The 22214-nt window shown below is 45.7% G+C and overlaps 1 protein-coding gene across 1 annotated transcript in view; it reads left to right on the top strand.

The window, feature by feature from the left end:
* Arid1b (AT-rich interaction domain 1B) overlaps positions 1 to 22214 on the top strand; it is a 311078-nt gene that overhangs the window by 202269 nt on the left and 86595 nt on the right. Inside the window, exon 4 of the mRNA XM_028764351.1 lies at positions 8385 to 8628. Within this exon, the coding sequence (XP_028620184.1) occupies positions 8385 to 8628 (244 nt within the window). The remainder of the gene's footprint in view (positions 1 to 8384; positions 8629 to 22214) is intronic.

Here is a 22214-nt window from a genome sequence, read left to right on the forward strand (position 1 = left end):
GAGCATATAGCTATGTAACGTAGAGCCGTGTACACTCGTGAAATCACTGCAGTCCAGGAGAACACTGTTTAAGTTCTCACTGCTTCAGCTTCTCTGTCTTACTGTTTTCCATTTTTGCTTAATTTTATATTAAAACATGTTTGTTTGGAGAAAATGCAGATTTGTTCTCCAATGGTGACTAAAATTTTAATCTTTAGTTTTTAAAGTTTCACACTTGGAATCCTATTTCATCCTCCACCACTCAGCGATTTAAAATACTGGCTGTTCTTCCAGAGGTCCTGAGTTCAATTCCCAGCAACCACACGATGGCTCACAATCATCTGCAATGGGATACGATGTCCTCTTCTGGTGTGCATACAGACAGCAACAGTGTACTCATATTAAATAAATACATCTTTAAAACACAACCCCACTTGCAGGACTTGTCTCGGCTCCGTAGTCCTAACATTCCAAGTCTCTATCTCTGGACACAGCGGAGCCTCTGTGAGTCCTTCTCCAGCTGCCTCCCAGGCTGCCTCAGCCTCACCCGTCATGGGCCAGGCCCCACCCCTCAGTGAGCACACACATCATAGGCTGCACCCTCTACAATCATGCACTCCAGAGATCTCTGCTTTCTGCTCCTGACTTTCCCTGCCCCTTGGTCCCCATCTTTCTACCCCTGCAAGAAGCTCACCTTCCCTTTAGAACTTGCCTGCCTCTCACAGTGGTCCCCAAGAAGTATCCCTTGGGGAAAACAGGCCATTGTGTTTGCTACAGTATGTACTGCCTTACTCCTGCACAACCTTGGGGGGGGAGGGGCTGCACCCGGCACACACACACACCACCTTACCCCCACAACCTTACCCCCTCTACCATAGAACTTGATGCTTTTTCACCATAAGTTACCTGTTTGTCTCTCCATTGGAGGTTGGTGACAGGAAGTCCAAGTGTTAAATGCACACAGGACCTGCCCACTGACATCTGAAAAGATCTCTTTGCACACTGACTTCAGTCTCCTTCCTACTGCACCAGCTGCAGCCTTCGGTATACCGCGTGCACCCGGCCTTGCCATTGGCATTTTATTATACAGCGTTGCTTCCTATCCTATACTTTGTACTGAAAACACCTCTTTCCTCACAGTAGTTAAAGAACAGCAGTCAGTCACTCATGCACACGAGCTGTAGTTTTTCAGTGCTGGTGCAGGCCTTGACTGAAGGCTGGGAAGGGTTGTGCCCGCCGTGTTGGGGGCACTGTTTGAGTTTTTCAGTGCTGGTGCAGGCCTTGATTGAAGGATGGGAAGGGTGATGCCCGCCGTGTTGGGGGCACTGTTTGGAAGGTAAAACAATGAGCTCATCAGACAATACACTGTGGTTTATTCCAGTGAGCAAATAATTGGAATGTCCCAGGTGCCAAATCATGGCAGCAGGGTTGAGTCATTGCTAACACTTAAAATTATTTACGAGGCTATTCCCAGGCACTTTAACAAAGGCTAAGGTTACTTCCAGATGCAGGTTAATTCCAAAGTTCATACGACCAAAGTTATAAACTCTTTTACCAAGTTGACTTTTAATTCAAGACTGTGTGCTGTGGTAAAAAGGCCTATGTGTTGCCAACACATCTGGAGATGGTTATTATTCATGGAAGAGCGAAACTCACCCAGGAGGAGTTCAAAACTTGGAGTATTTTTGTCACATACACCTTCCCACCCCACAAAAGGCACACGCAGTGAGAAATGCCCACTTTTCACATGACATGTTTCATTCCTATGTTACCCACCCCTCAGACTCTGCAATGGTGACATGTTTCATGTTAAGAATGTTCACCTGGGACCAGGGAGATGGCTTACTTAGTGAAGTTCTTGCTGGGTAAACATAACTTGAATTCAAGGCCCATATTCTCCAATAAAAAGCAAGGGACTGTGGAGACAGGAGGCTTTGTGGGGCTTGCTGAGTAGATAATGGGCGAGCTTCAGGGTGAGTGAGAGATGCTGCCTCAAGAAATAAACAGTAATGGAGGGAGACACCTGAGGCCACCGTAGGCCTCTGCGGGTGATTGCCTCTGCACAGGACTGCACACAAACAGGTATCACACACATCTCTCCCTCCCCCTTCTCCCCACTCCCCCTCCCCTTACCTCTCCCCCCCCCCATACATATGCACATACAGAGCTTTCACTTCAAAACCTTTAAGACCAGCTGTTATTGATGTGCTGATTTCTTAAATTTTACTTATTCTTTCACAGTTTTATACATTATATACTTCGATCATAATCCCCCCCATTAACTTACCTTATCCCCCTCCTTCCAAACCCCGTTTCTTCCCAAAGCGCGATGCCCCTCCTCCTTTTTTATATCTCTCTTTTTGAGGGACTTCTGCTTGTGTAAAGTGTCAGCTTAGCTCATTATCCCAGACATGTCCCCTTAAAACAAGAATTGCCCACAATGCAATCACTGCTTGAGTAGAGCTGCAAACGAGTCGGGGGCAAGTTGTTCCCGGAGGGGCTCTTGGCTATCTGCATGACGTGGAGTCTGACCCACATTTTTCCTTGTAGTTCCCTTGGCTTTGGGGTTTGTTCTTGTCATCCATGGAGTCTGTGACTTTTCTCATCCATGCCGAGTATTCTCTGGCCAACCTGACGCATCAGTTGGCTGTGTGTTGTATATATTGTCCCATAGGGTGAAGAGGTAATGTTTTGAGTGTGAAAGCTCAAAGGAGGGTAGTCTTCAGACCTCCGATCAGGATTTGGAAGGATTTGCTCTGTGGACTGTCTTCCTGACTTTCATGTTTCACATTGAGACCGAACGCTGAGCTCTTAAAAACTCACCTTCCAAAAACCTAGACGAATGAGCAGGGGGAGCCTGGGTTGGCTGCTTGCAGTGTGGGTTTGTGCTGAGAACCTGGGAAGTCATGGGAATCTAAGTCACTGAGCACTTTACTTTGTGTGCCAATTACTGGCTCAACTTAAAGATCAACTCCAAGGTACATTTGTATCAAATGCTTGAAGTTATAGTACCAGAATAAGCAGGGAAGGTGTGAAGTTACTTTATGGTACTTTTCAAGTAGGCTAAGAAGTTAATGAGGCTAGATCTTTGACCCCCCTGAGGCACTGCTTGGTAGTCAGGCTGAGAATTCATTCATAAAATGTAACAGCTGGGTCAGTAGTTTTCAGGAGAGCTTTTGCGGTAGTTAGAACTGTTTGCATGTGCTGGGCTCCGTTGTGTAGTGTTACCACTGCACTGTTTACAAGTTCATTTTCATTTGCTCTTGAACATTGGAGTCCATCCTGTCTCTGTCCCATGCTTACCATAAAAGTCGGTGTCCTTAAAGTTAGGGTCTAGTTGAAGAGATGTGTATATGCATGGGTCTGCCTGTGTGTGTGTGTGTGTGTGTGTGTGTGTGTGTGTGTGTGTGTGTGTGCGTGTGCACATGCGTGTGTGGGGTGTGTATTTGTGTGTTTCTTTGTTTCTGTCTGTGTGTGTGCGCGTGCGTGCTTCTCTGTTTCTATGTGTGTATGTGATGTGTGTACATGTGTTTCTTTGTTCCTGTGTGGGGCAGGGAGCAAGGTCTTCCTGCTGCTGAAGATCACTGAGAGTTTTGAAGAGTTATAAACTGGCATGTTAACCAGTGCCTTAAGCCCCCCGGGAAGTCACAGTGAGAGATCATTAGCTTTGTCCTATTAAAACCCTGAAATGAGGCCTGTGCCTGTTGCACTGATTGAAATATCTTCTCTGTTCCTACCTCTGTTTATCCCACGTCCTCATGTGGCACGCTTAAGCAGCTGCCCAAATGTGTGCCGTGTGGGGCAGCTCACCATCAGGGCATCTCTCCACCAGCAGCTAATTGTACTGAGAGCTGTGGCTTGGTGTATTTGGAAGTTCATTTGCTTTTTGAAAACCCACTTATTTAATTAAGCTAGGGAGTACAATATGCTAGCTTATTCCCAGTTCTCTAAATCAGTATCATGTCTCCAGTGTTGACTGAACTTATCCTGGGCTAACATGTGCTAAATTGAACACCATGCCATCAAAGCCAAAGAAATTTTGATGTAGTGACTCATAAATAATTAACATGAGTATTTTCAGGAAGGTTCATGCAATGTATAGACTTGAGAAAGCTTGTACGTAGTGTTTGCGGATAGCGCTTTTAAAGTGATTCCTGCACACCATCTTCATAGACTTTGCCATGTGCTTTCCTTCTCTGACTCTTACTGCATCCACGTAAGAAATCAGTTTATTGTTGAGCTGTATTAATTCATAGACAAGTCAGATAAGATTCCTGTTGCTCTATCTCATTCGTGTTGCATTTCATTCATTGTCCAGTCACTTAGGTTAGACTGAAATTTTCCTCAGGACAGTGAGGGGTGTGAGGTGGCAGTGGTAAATTGTAGAGACCTTGCCCTGAAATGGTATTAAAATTAAAAAAAAGAAATACTGCAGGTTTTTGAGATGTTTTACATGGGGACTTTTAAAACTAAATGGACCCTTGGTAGTGAGCTCATATCAATTGTGTTGTGTTGAAAAATATTCAATATTTTGAGTGGCATTAAACAGAGAAAACCCAGTGTGGTAGCAGAATCTCAGTACATCCAGTCATGAAGGTGAGCAGTAACTTTGGCCTCTATCCACTGGGAAAGAGAGGCCAGCCGTAAGGGATGCTGTGAGGCAGGAACTCAACCCCCACAGAGCCTCGCTGCAGCCCCTGACCTGCCAGCCCTCCAGCAAGATGAATGGAAGCAGTGTAGCTTGAAGGTGCCTCGGCTGTGAGGAGATGCAGGGCAGCTTTGCCTGTGCAGGCCTCACAGATCTGAGGTACTTACCAAAGAAGGGAGCTGGTGCCCTGCTGACTGACTGTCCTCTGGGGGAGTGTTACCAGGGCTGAATGCTTAAAGCACTGCTGAACTTCCTTTATTAGTGTGCTTTAAGATCGCTCTACATACGGAGACCGCCAGGATCTGCAGGGCGGGAGCATCTCTGTGTCATTTACATATAAAAGTTCCGAGAGAGGATAGCAGTAATATAAAAATTATATCTTTTTATTGCTCTTCTGTTGCGCCAAGGTCTAGTCAGCACTGAAATTCTGATGACATGTGAACATGGAGGAAGCCACCGTCTTTATATTTCCCTCTTGACGCTTCCTTGATCAGCCTGTTGAATAACAGGAATGTGTCGGATGCCTTTACGGCGTGAACGGAGCTCTCCTAACACCCATACTCGACGCTTCTTTCAGCAATGATGTGGAATTTTAAGGGAGGATGGGGAAGAAATTTGTAGGTCATGCAGAGAATTACAGAAATTTATGAGTAACATTCCAGTTTTTATGAAGGAAGATTTGCATAAAATTATTTAACTACAATTGAAAGTTGAATTTACATTGTATCTGTTTAACTCTGTTTGGTCTGTAGTAGAATATGTCTGTCTAGCGATTTGCCAAATTATCATTTCTGTGAAGGTGTGCGGATAAGTGTTTCCTCCCAAGGAGTCTCATGTGGATGGAGTGTACCCCACTTGTTGGTGTTGGGGAAGCACGGGCTCTAAGGTTTGTAGTACAGGGCTACCCTGGGAAATCAGGTGGTCACAGGCTCAGTCACAGCACCCACACCTTCTAAGTCATCTTGTCCTAGAACATTTTTTTCTTCTGTAGCTTTTGCATTTTTAAGAGAAAACTTGCAAACATATGGGAAATGTTTTGTTGTTGCTGCTGGTTTGGTTTGGTTTCTTTTTCTTCTTATCAAAGCTAGTTTAGTGAGACAAGCCCCATCCTCACTTTGGGCCGATTAGCCAGTCACATCAAATTGTAAGGTTGAGTTTGGTCCAGTGGAGTGACTGAGATACCATCACTACCCCATTGTGGTTTTTTTTTTTTTTTTTTTTTAAAAAAAGCCATTTTGATGAGTGACCTTGCTAGCCTTCTAGGTTCTAGGACATCCTTTTGGCAAAAAGAACTGTTTTGCAAAGCTCCCTTCACTTTGTGTGTTTTTGTTCAGTGCCGAGATTACCCATTCCCAACATAAACCTCCATCTCAAGACAGTACTTTCAGGGGCTTGTGGTACTGTCGCTAGTAAGATGTGCAGAAACTAGCGCAGGCAGTGAGGTCTTGTGGTTAACCAAAGACCTGTCTAGCACCAGTACCTAGGTCTTTGCATCAAGAGTCAGATGGTAAGCATCCTCAGTCACATGGTCTTTCCCAGTTGCTCAATCTTTGCCTCAGCTGTCATAGGCAGTACTGAGGGCTGCTGTGTCTTGCTATAAGGAAATACAGGGAGATCACCATTTGAATTCCATATATTTCTAGTCTGTTAACAAATACTGATTTGGGGAAGGGTTGTTTTGTTGTCGTTGGCTTTGTGTTTTGTTTCAAGCACTTAACCATGTGAGCTTGTAGGCAGAGCCCACAGGTTACAGGTTGTTGGTTGAAGTCATTTTGCAAGTTCTTGAGTTGGTTACATGGATTAGGAAGGAGATACCTTAGAGGCAAACACTGAGAAGGTTAGCCCAAGATGCCTGTTCCTTCCCGCAGGTCCACACCCAGTCAGTTCTCAGGATGAGTACAGTGAGAACTGAGCAGGAAGTCCAGGTATGGAGGAAATGTCAGCCTGAGTTTTGTTAATGGAACCGTACTAATTGTGTGTATTGGCTCATTTCTGAGTCGTGTGTGGCACGTTACTGGATTAATAACCTTCCTTTATTCCTACCTGGCTTTGTAAAAGCAAAATCTAATTTATAAGCTCTAAGGGGGACCATCACTGAGCCAGTGAGTAATCAAGTTTAAATAGAAAGTTCTACCCGCTGAGTGTGTGCACAATCATGTATGCCAGGCGCCTACAGCAAAAATGTTTGTTTTATCTCTGAATTCTGAAAATATGATTCAATTTACCTCATCTATTTGAGACTTGACAATACCTTTTCCAGAGGTTAGATATTTTCAGTCTTCATGTTACTTTTCATAAGCAGAAATTTGACTTTAACGATTACTCCTGATTTTACTTAAACCAATGGTATTCTTGTCATGAGATGTTATGTATAAAGTTCCTGGTTTTATGGGCCTCATGAGCTATAGTTTAGATTTTTATCTTTGATAACATTCTCCTAGAAAGGAAGCTCCTACTACAGCTCACTGTCCGGGGCCTAGGGTCTAGTCTTGGTTTTGTCAGCTGCTTACTTTCTGAACTGAATTTCTCCTGAGCCCCGAGCAGCTTCCGGACTCCGTCTTGAAAGCTCTCCCCTCAGAAGACATTATAGTAAGCAAGGTTCCGCTTGGGCAGCGCTGTGTGGAGCACATCCATTCAGAGCAGCATGCCCTGGTGTTTTATATGTCGGCTTAGGCTCTTCCTCTGCTTTTGCCTTCCAGACTTACTGAGCTGACCACCTAGGAGAGCTGTCATACCAGCAGGCCTATGTCTTGTTTCTGGGCATCTGGTAAAGGTGTTCTCCTTCCAGGCCTGTACACACAGCCACAAAAATCCTTATCCATTACAGTGTCTTCTCTCCCATCTTGCCTGCCTTCTCTCCAGTTGCCTGTGTTCTCTCTTGAGGAGTATGACCTTAAGCAATTATTACTCCAAACTTTTTTTTTTTTTTAAAGATTTATTTATTTTACTTATGAGTACACTGTAGCTGTCTTCAGACACACCAGAAGAGGGCATCCGATCTCATTACAGATGGTTGTGAGCCACCATGTGGTTGCTGGGATTTGAACTCAGGACCTCTGGAAGAGCAGTCAGTGCTCTTAACCACTGAGCCATCTCTCCAGCCCTACTCCAAACTTCTGTTCTGTGGATTTTTCAAGTGGAGATTCTAGTAACTTCCTCTGAGGGTGTGGTTAGTGGTATTAACCGTGCAGAATTGTTGCATAAGGGCATATCGTATAACATTAGAGCTCATTTCTGACCATATGATGTCAGTAGGATTAGGTTTTCATAATATTTTAAAATGCAAATGCACTATTTTATTTATATTGCTTAAAGATATAGGAGAATTTATCACCACAAAATTCAGTTATAATTTTGAGCATTATTAGATTACAACATCCCAGCTTGAATTTCCTTATGACAGTTTCCCCAAGCCTATACTTGCTCAGTTTATTGAAGTCTTCTTATTCTGTTCCAGTGGTAACTTGCTAAGCAGAGTGCTGCCTGATACAGCATTTGAATAGGCTCAGAGCTGGATGCTGGTGGCAGAAGGGGAGCCTTCAAGTCACTTTGTGAGTGCAAGGTGCCTCATGTTTAAGTGATACCAGGCCTTCTGTGTGAGTTTGCTGGAGTCTCGTGAGAAGTGACCACTCCGAGTCTTGGTTTTACCCATTCACACTGTCTCTGAAGGAGCAGCACTGTGGCTTTCAAACTGTGTTTCCTGTGCTTGCTGTCCATGCCCACGTGTATGAACACCTGCTTTCTCTTTCTTCCTCAGGACCTGTCCGGCTCCATTGATGACCTCCCCACGGGAACAGAAGCAGCTCTGAGCTCAGCAGTCAGTGCGTCCGGGTCTACGAGCAGCCAGGGGGATCAGAGCAATCCAGCTCAGTCACCGTTCTCCCCACATGCATCACCCCACCTCTCCAGCATCCCCGGAGGGCCGTCACCTTCTCCTGTTGGCTCTCCTGTGGGAAGCAGCCAATCGAGGTCTGGTCCGATCTCCCCCGCGAGTATTCCAGGTACTGCCATCCCTACTGGTCCCACCCCATGTGAAGATGGGCCTGGCTCAGCAGCAGCAGCTGTCACTCTGCTAAGGCCATGGGTGGGGTCACATGTTAGGGATTTACAGTCGTCCCCCCTCAAACATACGAGTGTCCCAGTTTCCAAAGAGTCAACAAATGAGTGAGAAATGCCCAGGTACTTTAGATGAGACAGCCCAGGACTGACCAACTGTTTTCAAATGTTACATTTGCCAGAAACAACCCCCTTCACTGTCTCCTGTCTTGTAATCATCCTATAGAGAAGATCCTCCATCAATACGTGTCCTGAAAATGAGGTTGCTGACAAGTGTCGATCATGTGTATAATAAGAGGGTTATTTTCTGACACATTTTAGAGTTGATGCTCATCTGTGATCACAGTCACACACTGATTGTGTCCAAAGTGCTGTGCTGACTGACACAAGCTCAGACTTTGGTTTCTGACAGCTTGTGTTCTTGCTAACTCTTGAGTTCACTAGCCATGTATATCTCCAGTGTGTGTGTGTGTGTGTGTGTGTGTGTGTGTTCATCTGTGTCTGCTTTCTGGGATTGCTGTAGCCATGTGCATCTTTCTGCTATCCTATCAAGTGTTCAAACTCTGCAGCTCTCCCTCGTCACAGAACTATAGTGATGTTTGAATGGAACATTTGCTGATGAGATACAGGCAGTTGCCAGAAAGCACATTCCACTTCACTTACCTATTAAGATGAGAACTGAACAGCTAGTAAAGTTCTTATTTATCATCTTCTCCCCCAAAATCACAGGAGATAATTTTACCTACTTTACATTTTATTCCTTTTATGTTTTTATAAAACCCATAGTGTGTAATATGTATAGATAACGTTAGCTATACATGGAAGAGTATGTACAAGCAGGCAGTGTGCTCTGAGTGCAGCATAATTAGGAAATGAGCCCCCGTGGACCCATCACCTGCTCTCAGAGCGGGAGTGCTGTGGTGAGTGGCATCTGCCTTGCCTGTTCTTTCCCACTACCCTCTCTGCCAGCTTCAGATCACTTTTTCAAAGAATTTTATTTCTTATATTTTTAGCATTTATGTTACTAGTTTATTTACTATACTTCTATAGAAATGTATCATACTGTACTATTTCATCCAAGCTGAGACACTGTCAGTGAACACAGTATACTAGCTCTCAAAACCTCCAAAGGCCCGGGCTAATCCAACATCGTGGTCTCCTCAGCCCCCACTCCACGTGATTAGTCTGTCTTGCACTTTGTTAGTTTGTTTTTGTTTTTAATTAAAGGCTATGATGTTTTTATGATTCTGTGATAATCTATTGGGAGATAGAGCTGAAGTTTCTGAGTGTTTCAGCTAAGGCATTTCGATGTTACTTTCTTTCCAAAGTATTTATTGACTTCTTGGTGGTTACAACAAACCTGCACTGAGCTGTCTTTGAAACTGACAGATCTTAGCACTGGGGTGCTCCAGCCTCCAGATTCCCCAAGGCAAGCTTGCATTCAGATGGCCTTTGCTAATGTGCTGTAGATGGTTGCCAGGAAGCACTACCCCAGTGGAGAGGAGTAGCACACAGAGCGCTGTGTTCCACAGAGAACTTGTGGTTTCATTCTGAAGTGGATCTGAGCCTTAATATCCTCATCCAGTTTTCTGAGGTGTGAGACATTGTTTTTTTTTTTTTTTTTTTAAAACTCGTGGTGTAAGTGTTGATGATATATTTACCATTACAAATAGGGATTTTTTTCGTGCTGTGTTTTTGAGACAAAGTCTTGCTCTGTACTGGAGACTGTCCTGGATTTTGAATGATTCTCCTGCCTTGGCCTTCGATGTATAGAGATTACAATTGTGTAGCCCAATGCCCAGCTCTAAATGGAGACTTGAAACTTCCATTTTCATTGCTTGGTTTTGGATGGGGTGTAGAATAACACGGCCAGCGGACACGCTTGCTTTGGACACATGTAGATGACTGGCGTACCCCACACAGTAGGCCAGGCTCTCCATTAGCCATCAAGGAAATGCCCCATAGAAGTGCCCACAGTCTAATCTGATGGAGGTAAATCCTCAGTTTAGGTGCCTTAGATGTGTCAAGTGGACAACAAGATCAACCATCACTATTTCTAATGGTGATTTCTTTGCATTCAGGGGTGCGGCAAGATGGAGCCTGCTTTAACAGATGAAGGGTCTTCTCTCCATCTTGAGTCCTATGTATTTATTTATTTATTTATTTATTTATTTTTCTTTTTTCTCTTTTCTTAAAATTAAACTTATTTATTTGTTTACTTTACAACCCAATATCAGACCTTCCTCTCCTCCTAGTACCCCCTCACATAAGTCTTCTCCCCCATTTCGATTCGAAGGGGAAGCTCCCCTCTGAGTGTCAACTAGCCCTGTTCACTCCCATCTCGGGCCCCCCCCCCCCCCCCCCCCCCAAAAAAAAAAACACACACATCTGTGTGTATGTATGTATGTATGTATGTATGTATGAAAATCATGGGTCAGCAGCCAGTCTACTTGAGAGTTGGGATTCAGAAGGTTAAGAGCAACAGTAAGAACTAGACAAGACTGTCCCGAAGACCAACTCTTCACTGTTTTCTCCAAACATAGCCGTTTATCCTGACAGCACTCAGAGATAGACCCTAGGCACCTTGAGTTTCTGTTTGATGTGCAGACAGGCTTGTAGCTCACGATCATGGGTTTTTCTCCCATTTGCCAGGATAGAGACAACATTAGTCAGCTGAGCGGTGTGGGCCCCAACCCCTGCCAGAGTTGCCACATACTGGAATGGGCTCCTCCTGGCACAAGAATCATGGTGGGGACAGTGCTCACAGCCTTGTAATCTGGCAGGAGTGGTCCTTTCTCACTTGGACAGAAGAGCCAGGAAACTCTGAGCATCTTAGCCTAGTCTATGTGCGAGTGATCCAGTGCATGAACTTCACTGACTCCTAGTCTTACCCCCCCCCCCACTCCCCAGCTACGTCTAAGGGCGTTCATCTTAGAGTGGGGTAGGGGAGTATTTGTCGTCACGGGGATTGAACCCAGGGCCTTACAAATACTAGGCAAGTGCTTTACCACAAAACTATGTACCCTAACCTTCAAACGTACTTTGGTTTTTTGTTTAGTTTGGATTTTGTCTGTTTGTCTTTTGGTTTTAGGGAAACAGGCCCAAGGCTTGGCACATTAGGCAAGGGCTCTGCCTCTGAGCCACGACCTCACCTGAATATAGGATTTTATGTCATGTTCATTACATTTTCATGACAGTATTCTCATGAGATTTATTTTAAAAGCATGACCTGTTACCTACCCAGTGTGACCTGTCACCTTCCCATTGTGGTGGTCCATGTTTATAACCCTAGTGCCTGCTGAGGCAGAGGAATCACGGTACTGAATCCAGTTGGGCTGTCTGGTGAGACTTGCCACTAAAAGGTATTCAACCCATGAGTTTTTCCATATACACTAAATTTGTGTATGGGTTAGAAATAATCAGAGGTGTTGATTTTTGCTAATCTCTGTCTCTGTCTCTCTCTCTCTCTCTCTCTCTTTTTGTTTTTGTTTCTGTTTTTGTTTTTCGAGACAGGGTTTCTCTGTGTAGCCCTGGCTGTCCTGGAACTCACTCTGTAGACCAGGCTGGCCTCGAACTCAGAAATCCGCCTGCCTCTGCCTCCCAAGTGCTGGGATTAAAGGGATGCGCCACCACTGCCCAGCTGCTAATATATCTCTTATCAGAGACTAATTTAACCAGATTCCCTCCCCACCCCACATTTCTCATCCTTAGTTTTATTGGCTGCACACTGCAGGATGGCATGACACGCTCCCTGCACTTGATTCTGAATCTGTACCTCCACGTGTCCGTGTCATTCCCAGAGCATGGCTCTCAAGCCGCTGCTTCAGGGGCACTGTGTGTGCAGCCTCTGGCCTGCTCCCCGTAGCTTGCCCTTGGCCTCGGCTGCAGCTTGTTGGATCTGACCTTGCCTGAGGACTGGCTCTTTAGTATTGCCTTCCCAGTAGCCCACAGCTGGGCCAAGGCAGAGCCAAGTGCTATGCTCCTTCTTCCTGGTGCTGTTTGCCCAGAGTTTGTTGCAAAAAAATAACCATTTTTCTCCATCTCTGCCCTGATAAATGAAATTGCCAACTCAGATGTAGGTCAGCACTCCGGTAAAGCGTCCTGAATGGTGATTCAGATGCTTGATGCTCTGGCACTGCCTGCTGCTCCATTGTGTTGGGAGGCCAAGGCCCAACCCCATGAGCTCAGAGTCCTGATGGCCCCGGCACACCTGTCACTCCTGGTGTCTTTACTTCGTGTGCTCTTGAAAAGTGGGTGGAGGTTTCCTGTCAGGGACATGGATTGCCTCCTTACCCAGCAGTTACCAGACCCCATCATTGCAGGCACCTGTTGTGAGGTGGGAGAGGTTGGAACAGAATCCAGGAGTGCAGGCTGCCCTGTGTGGCCATCTTCTCCTGGTGGTGTTACTGGGTCTGCTTTCCACTTACCTTCTCCTCATTTCTCACCTTCCATTAAAGACCAGAGTAAAGAGTGTCCATCCTCCTCGTGGGTAGGGCATGTGTGTTTCATTTCGGTTAGGTTGTAGTTAATGTGGAAGTGTTTGCTGTCAGTGTCTTCTACTTTGGTCGCGTTTTAGTGTGACAGTTTCTTAAGTCACAGCCCCGAAGCTCCTTGCAGGGGTTTAAGGAAAATGCCTTTCGTATTTACACACATGTGCCAGATCAGACCGCCTGGCTCTGCCCAAGCTGAGTCAGCACCAGTCTGTGCACTGAGGACCCTTGAGAATCCTGTGTGTTGGCTTAACTGGTTTTGCCTCCCAAACCTTGCCTCCCAGATTACTAACAAAGCACAACTTCCATGTAACACCGAAGGTTCTGTCAGCTTTTCCTGCCTGTGCTGTGTGTGCAGCCAAGGTTGAAGACCAGGAGCATGGCTGTGTGGGCCAGGTGGTGGGCAGGTGCTGTCCCTGGCCTGATGGAGTCTGTTCCTTTGATTGCACATGCAGCTTCTTTGGTTTTGTTAATGAACATATAAGGGCATGAACTTCAGGGCCCTGCTCACGGCCGTTTTTGACCCTTTGCCTCTGGGCTGCTGTGTGTGGAACTGAGTCACTCTCATCTGACTGTAGATAGCCATTGAGAGGTTAGGACAAATAATACACATAATATTCACGTGAGTGCCTCACCACAGAGACATGGCTTTCTGGCCATTCCTGTGTGGTATTGGTTTTTATTATAGGAAGATTAATCCAAGGTAGATTTTCCTACCTATAAGAGCAAAACAGAATTGTATTAAATACAAAGGCAAAATTCCTCCTCTCCTGTTTTTGTTTTCTTTGTGTTGTTTGTTTTTAGGTTGTGTAAGCATTGCTGTGTGCTTTGCTGATAGAGATGGCTCGCTCACCCATCTTCCCCTTAACCCACTGCTGACCAAATGAGAATGAGGGCTTTGTTAGGTAGGTCAAGAGTCCAGAGAGCTTGGAAGAAGAGCCTGGTGAGGAGGGGAAGCCTGTGATTCATTCCTTAAGAGCTGTCCTGCTTCCCTCTGCAGATTGATTGCTCTCTCCCTCCCCCCTTTCTCTCTCTCTCTCTCTTCTCTCTCTCTCTCTCTCTCTCTCTCTCTCTCTCTCACACACACACACACACACACACACACAGCTCCTGCACACGTGTCCTCTTCCAAGGAGGTGACATGCCCCTGCCTGGCAAAGGCCTGTAGTTTCTGTGCTTTGTGAAAGCTTGCCAGAGATGATGGCCTGTGCTCTGTGAACTGTAGTTCTTTAGAGTTCAGCCTCATTCCAGAGCTCTGTCATTTCAGCTCCTCCAGAATGAATTGCTCATCTGACTTGCTCTCAGACAACAATTGCACGTTCTGTGATATTTAAACAGCTCCAGCCCCTCCTCAGCAAGATACTAAATGACTTCCAAGAGGGCTTCCAGAGCTGCAGATAAAAACAAAATATTCTGGTCAAAAGACAATTTTCTTAATTTGACATTCACACAGCAGATTCAGAAAGGATACTAACAGGGGGAAGAGAGAGACGAATGGCAGCAAGGAGCTGGTCGTGGGCCAGAGTGAGCAGGAAGGGCACTAGCGAGAGAAAACGACAAAGGTTCCTGACGTTGTTTGTCAAGATTAGTGTCTGTAACATGAACCACAGAGGGTGCAAACCGGGTCTCTCTCTTGTTTAATCCGTTCTGCCTCAACCCAAGCCCATCCTAGTAAATATATTTTCTGTGGTTTAATTTATCCTTAATAAAACTCAGGGTAAATTACAGGTTTGTTTCTGTGTGTAAACATTTCCCGGCCAGTTTTCTCTCAGCGTTGCAAGTAGCAGGCTACGCATGGTACTGCGGGGACAACAACCGGTTTGCGTGTCGGTACTAACCTCCTACCTGCTGAGCTCACATCCCAACATCTATCACGTGTTCCGTTCTGGCTTCTCTGGAGGTAGAAATTCTGTGACAGCTTGTTCCAAGGGGAATGCATGCTGCTTATTGGCAAACTGAGCAAGCAAAAGAAAACAATTAAACACAAAGTGCCGTTGATAGATCCGTGTTTCTAATCTGCGGTTGCACAGAAAACATCGACTCAGCATTTCTACAGACTGAGAGAACTTAGCCAGCATTTTATCCCCTTACAATGTAAAATATTTGTGTGTTAAACAAAGCAATGATTTCTCATCCTTTCCAAATGATGCCAAGCAGCAGCGAGGGAGGCCGACACCGCTTCTGGTTCTGAGAGCCAGTGTGCAGCTCTAAAGAGCTTGGCGAGGGAAAGGCTGTTGTTCAGCCTCTCCTTAGCGGCCTGCAACACCTCATCCCAAGGTCACCCCAGTGTGAAAGAGTTCTCTAGACCTGGTCTGACGTTCACCTGGTTGGGAGATGAATGTGGCGTCTATTTTCCCAAGGAACAAGTCTTCTGTTCCTCTAACACATTTGAAATTAAGCTTTTTTTTTTCTTCCTCTTCCTCCATATTCAGAGACCAGGAGAGCACCCGGAGCTTCTGCTCATGTCCACCTGACCTTTCCCCTCTTCTGATCTCCTCTCTAAGCTCCTGTCACCCTCATGCTCCGTCACCCTCCTCCCCCTTGTCTGGTCTGTGCCTGTGTCTGTGTGTCCTTCTTCACTGCAATTGTCTGCTGACATTAGAGTCACACAGCTTGTTCATTTCAGGAGCTAGTGGACTGTCACCGCTGCAGACGTGCACACAGCAGCATCCTGCCTCTGTGGGAAAGTGGTTGACATTGGCCTGCTGTTCTGAGGACTCAAGACGGGTGCAGAGCTTTTCTGAGCTAATTGAAGCCTAGAAGAAGAAAGTGTCAGAATCCATCTTGCTACATTGTGGGAAATGGAGGCTAAATGAATAGTGTCTAGAACTGATGTGTTCTTAAACTCTTCCGTATGCGTGTTCTAAAGTGGAGCGAGTCATTGATACGGAAGGAAGGAAGGAGTGTTCTTTCTACCCCCTGTCTCCCGCTAGGCTGAAGCTGAGTACTGTGATGTGTTGATTGATTAGAGCCGTTAAGTCTGGTACTAATCAGTTTCATCAGTTACTCTCCTTCACACACATGCACCTTTGATTCCTCTTCCACAACGGGATGATGTGGGCTGTCAGTGACTAATGAAGAGCAGAATTGATTTCGGCACGAGACAAACGGAATGCCGACACCAATCCTGAACGGCATTAATCTTTAATAATCCACATCTGCATGTTTGTAAATGGTATAACCGGGGATTGTTAGTGTTGACATTCTCCCTTCCAAACAGAAAGTGACACCAGGGTTTGTACTTGCAAACTGCTTTAAATGCACATCACAGAATGCCAGGATGTGACCTTGGGGAGGATTCCAGTGCAGTGCTGCATGGGGCTTCTGTTGCACTTCAGATGCTGCTGCATCAGGTATATCCTGTGACAGGCTAACCAGTCCAAATGCCCACTCCTCCCTTCCTGGCTTTATCACCTGCTTGCCTCATTCTTCCACAAAGTAGTCTGTGGACATGTTTGTAGGAACATGGGGACATGCACTGGGCCTGCACATGGAGGTCTGTGTTCTCACAGAGTATGGGGGAACATGAAGTTCATAAATAAGTGCTCTCTTGGTCTGGGTAACATCTCAGTGGTTATCTATTCTGACTGGAGTTCAGATCCCCAGACCCCAGATACAGGGCTCCTCAGAGAGAGCTAGCTATAGCGTTTGATTGACAGGCCCTGCCTCAGTCAATAAAGCAGGCACATTATAATTATTTTGCTACATTTTTATTATTGATCTCTTACTATGCCTAATAAATAGAAAACACTGTCAGAGACATTTATGTACATGAAAAAATATAGTTGATATATAAGGTTCTCTGCAGTCTAAAACATCTACTGGAGTTTTTAGAGTCCATCCCCCAAAGCATACTGTTGTCTGGGACAGTGTAAGATTAGGAAGTGTGGCTTGAAGTGAGGTGGGAGACCAGTAGAAGGTGAATGGGTAGGAATGTCATGGGCCAGTTGAGGCTCTAAGGGAGCGTTCTGGCTACTTGATAAGGGGTAAGGGCAGCATCAGGGCCCGCAGGCCATGGCAGGAGCCTCAGGAAGGGTTGTCACAGTGAGCACACAGTGGGAATGTGGAGGAGGAGATTGGGGGGTGAAGAGATTAGAGAACAGTGTCTACACAGTAGAGGAGGAAGGGGTACAGAGGTGGAAGGCAAGTATTTGGGTTGACCCTGTTTCCTGTGACCCTGGTTAGTAGTTCTTCCTAACCATTCTGCCAGAGGTTTGGTTTAACAGAAAGTTAGGTGTTAGAGTCTGGATACAGGGGCTATATTTTAGTGCAAACTGTAAGCAAGAGCTGTGGGCTTTGAGGTGAAAGGAGAGGTATCTGGCCCTCTGAACATCCCCAGGGGCTGTGCAAGCACCCGGTTGGTCGCTGGTCCTCACTCCCCTATTCAGAAAGCTACCCAGTCTCCCGTCAGCCCCGGGCGTGTTGCTGTCACTGGTCCCTCATGAGATCTCCATTGCTTGTGTCTAGGTGATTGTTGCTCAGCTATTAGTCACTGAGAAACTTAGGATAAAGAACCACTTCAGGCAATTTTTTATTTGACAGTTTTTTGTTTGTTTGTTTGTTTGTTTGTTTGTTTTTCCTGACCTTTCTAGAGCTAGGTTATGAACTGTTGGTAGTACTTCCACAGTGCCAAGAAATACAAGACAAGTTATAATCTCGGGCCTGAATTCACTAGAACTTGAGTCCCCATCTTCACAGTTCTCTCTCTCCCTCCCTCTCTCGCTCCCTTCCTCCTTCCCTTTTTCCCTCTCCCTCCCTCCCTCTCTCTCTCTCTCTCTCACACACACACACACACACACACACACACACACACACAGGATTATGACATTTAAGTTCCTTTAATTTTTTTAAGGCAAAAATGCGTGTAGAGAGCTGCACCTCAGTCCTCAGTGTATGGCTGTCTTCTCCCCTCCTCTGTTTTCTCCCTTAGAGAGAGTCATGGAACAGATTTTCATTTCTGTAGTACTATGACTCTGGGCAAGCCCTTTGCCCATAGAGCTGAATTAAACTACACTGTGCTTACTCCAGTATCTGGTAGTATCCATCCCGTCCCTCAGATCCAACTGAGTCCCTTTCTTGTCCTGAAGTGCAGGCGCCCTTTCCATCCTGGGTGGAGAACCATGCCTGGCCAGGAGAGGGCGCTCAGTAGATGTTGACTAAATGTAAGCATGCCAGTTATGAAAGGAGGAAAAAAGAAAAAAGGAGTCCAAGACAAGTCTGAGGTTATTCCAGGGCTAACTTTCCTCCTGTACCTATGTCTTGGTGGGCTGTCTCTCACTGACCGTTCTCTCCCCTCCTCAAAGAGACTCAGAAGATAGATCATCCTGTTTTCTTCCTGTTTAAGAACAGCCCCTGAAACCCTAGTTCTCAACTTGTAGGTATAAGCCACGCCTTCGAGTCTGACGGCCTTTGCCTGATTCTGATGTTCACAGAGATGCATTAGTGTTTGTAGTGAACTAATAGCTGGTGACTAAATCCCTGTTCAACAACAGGTAAGTAATACGCTCTGGATATTTGGAAAAGACGAGATATTTCAGGACTATGCTTGATAAATACCTGGCTAAAATCTAAAGTAAGCCTGGTGTGTGCATGAAACTGTGGCTCAGAAGGTGTCTCCTCCTCTCTGTGTCCTGTTGGTGTTTGTTGTTCACCTCCAGTTGTCCCTCATATCAGAGGGTCCAGGTAACCAGGACACAACTCAGAAGAGCTGAGTGCCCAAGAGCATAACCCCTGTTCCACCCCCAGCTGTATTAGCCAGCAACCCCCACAGACTGCCCATCACTGGACTGCACTGGTTCAGGGTTCAGCTGCCCTCTGCCCTAGGTTTCACTGTGTATCCTTCCTTCTCTTCAGAAGCCATTGATTGAAGCACTGCTCAGATGTGACACTGAATGGAGAGCTCAGGCACGTCACTCACATGTCAGTTACGTTTACATGTAAGTAGTGGGGTGTTAGGTAGACCCCACAGGTCTTAGAGATTCCAGCCTTGCTGTTGAATTTCCCAAAGTAGTGCAGTGCTTCAGCTTTTTCTTTTAAAAGTAGTTCTGAGCTGGGAGTACAGGTTAGTCCAGTGTCTTCCTGGGAGGAATGAGGTAGGTTGATTCTCTAGCAATATACAAGTAAGGCATGAGAGCACTCGCTTGAAGACCCAGCCCTGGGGATTAAGCCTCAGCTCCATGTGAAGAAGTTGAAGGCTAGCCTGGACTACATGAGACCCTGCTCAAAACAAAAGAAATAGCCTAGTCATTCCAGTATCCCATAAACATGAAGACCTAAGTTTGTATCCATAGCATCCATGTCACAACCCAAATTTGGTGGCACACATCTGTGATTCCTGCTGAGGAGGCAGAGACTAGTGGAGTGGAGCCCTGGAGCTGGCTGGCCAGGCAACTTAGCCCAGTCAGTGTGAATGAGAGACTTGAGTGAGAGACCCTGTCTACAATAATAGTGTGGGAGAAGACCCAGTCAGTCCCTGGTCTGCATGTGCACACATACACATGCACACTCACCACAGAATCTGCCTGTTAATCCGTCAATATAGTTTAAAGTCAAAGGTGTAGAAGTTTTAAGTTTGATCACAAGAATAAACTGCTAGTGAAGTTTCAAATGCAATAAATTTTTAAAACTTTCAGAAACCAGGTTAATTCTACACATAAATTGATTAATCAAATGTTTAACAGACATTAATTCTATATTTAGTAGAATAGAAATTGGTTTTTAATAATAATTATGTGTATGCATGTAGAGGACATGTATAGCACATGCCTGGGGGTCAGAGGATAACTTGTGAAGTCCCTTCCTGCTGAACCCACTCGGGCCACCAGGTTCACATGACAAGTGCCATCTTGTCCACCCAGATACCATTCTTTTAATGTTGGTTTCCATGCTGAAATTCTAGTGCTCCTAAACAGTACAGCTTTTCCTGCCCACCTGTCACATCCAGGAGTAGTGTCACCATGCCAGTTGACTGGACATTGTGTTAAAGCATGGCCTCTTGTGCCTGCAGGCCCCCACACATTCTCTTATGGTGCATGGGCTTTGAGCTGAACCTCAGAAGGCAAGCCCCTCCCTCCTCCACGGCATGTTCATAGCTGCTCATGTTTACGAGTAGAGTTGTCACAGTGTGTTGGAACCCAGACTGAGGGTGTGACGAGGAAGAGGTCTCTCACAGCCCTGCCTTCATCCTGCAGGAGAGTGCCGATGGAGAGAGGAGCAGGCAGGCACTCAACTAATCTTTCTCCTGGGGATCCAGGTGGACAAATTGGCAACCCCATTCACAGCTTTTTTTTTCCCTTGTCCCCTTTGTATCATAAGAACTGCTAATCGGATCCATGCTGCTGCAACGGGTGGCTAGTTATTAGCAGAATAAAGGCAGATTTCTTCAAAAGAACGGGTGGGGGAAACGACTATACAAAATTGCAAGGTTGTTGGAATCTTAAATGCACAGCAGTTGATTTTCCCCCCTTATTCTGAATTACACGATGAATACAAGTCTTTCATCTGTCACGATACCCGTTTCTTCACAAGGCAGCCAAATATTAAGCTTCTCAAACAAAAAGAAAGGAATCTTAGGAAGAGGAAAAATATTGAAGAGGAATAAGAATGGGTAAGAGAAGGGGAAAATTAGGTTTTGTTTCTATTAATTTGTCTTGGTGAGAGAAATATAAACTGCCTGCTCTGTTTGCTCCCCTCACCCCCTGCCCTATCTCACATCAGAGCAGGGATATGAGCAGATTTAGCGAGTGGTACACTTCTATGTTTCATGTCTGGGGTCATGTGTGAGTCAGATTCAGAACCTACCACTTCTTAATGTCTACATCAGAATGCTGTCATCCAGGGAGAGAGAGCAGCATTATGACCAAACACATGGTCTCCACTGCTGCCACCAGTGCACTTTTTCTCATGCAGACCTTTGAGTCATACCCAGGCCTGAAAGCTGTTAAAAAGGATGTATTCTGATAGACTGCCACCACAGGCTCAGCGTGGTAGAGTTTCCTCAGTTGGATGCATTGCTCAACACCCAGACAGACTCCCCAAGATAGACATGGCCCCTGCTTTGCCCTCTTGTCCCATCCACCCACCTCCTGGTGAAGTCATCACCCTGGGTGTGAACTAAGGAAGCCAATAGCCCTGCCTCCATGGTTGCCTTTTCTTCAGTGGCTACTTTTGCTTTCCGGACAGTTTTTATTTTTTCATCACTTGGCAAGAGGAAAGAGCGGAGGGACTGAGCTGGCATGCTCAGTGCTCTGCCATGGTGAGCTACACTGCTTCTCCTGGTCTGCAGTCAGAGAGCTGCACTGAAACTTGGGCTCAGTAGGCACAGAGGCTGTACCTGTCCTACAGCCCCAGTCACCTAGTGCAGACTACAGGAGATAGTTCAGTGCTGATGACCTACTGTAGGAAAATGTTCTCAGACACTATCTGACCTAAGCAGTAAAGCTCACAGCCTGTGCTTGGCCTTCTAGTCTCAGATTGTGTTCACCTTACACCTTGCAAGACCTTTGAGTTTCTATGCCTCAAAATCTTTGTAGGAAACTGTCTACACTGCAATGTTCTTGTGGGCATCAGATGACTATCTGTTAAACTGACTTCATGTTGCAGATGAAGTATGCTTTAATTAACAAGTTAAAAGGCTACAAGGATAGCTCTGTAGGTGAAGGTGCTTTGCTGCCAAGCCTACTGACCCGGGGTCAGTCCACCTGATCTACATGATGTAGGCACAGAACTGACTCCTGCATGTTGTCCTCTGACACCCTGGCACACAGGATGGATGGATGGATGGATGGATGGATGGATGGATGGATGGATGGATGGAAAAAATGTGACCTTTAAAAGGTGGGAATAAGAAATACTCTGTTTTGAATCTAGAAGGCCAGCTGAGTAATAGTGTATTAATATAATGAGTTTTTTAAATTGAGAAAACCAACACAACAAATCAAACCATGGTATTCCTGGGTCTCTGGCAGGCAGCTGGGTTCTTGGGGTGAGCGTGTAGCACACTTGCTGCTGCACATGACCCACCAGCTCTTCTCTCTCTCACT

This window comes from Grammomys surdaster, unplaced genomic scaffold, assembly GCF_004785775.1.
Source record: "Grammomys surdaster isolate TR1022 unplaced genomic scaffold, NIH_TR_1.0 143, whole genome shotgun sequence".
NCBI classification, from domain to species: domain Eukaryota; kingdom Metazoa; phylum Chordata; class Mammalia; order Rodentia; family Muridae; genus Grammomys; species Grammomys surdaster.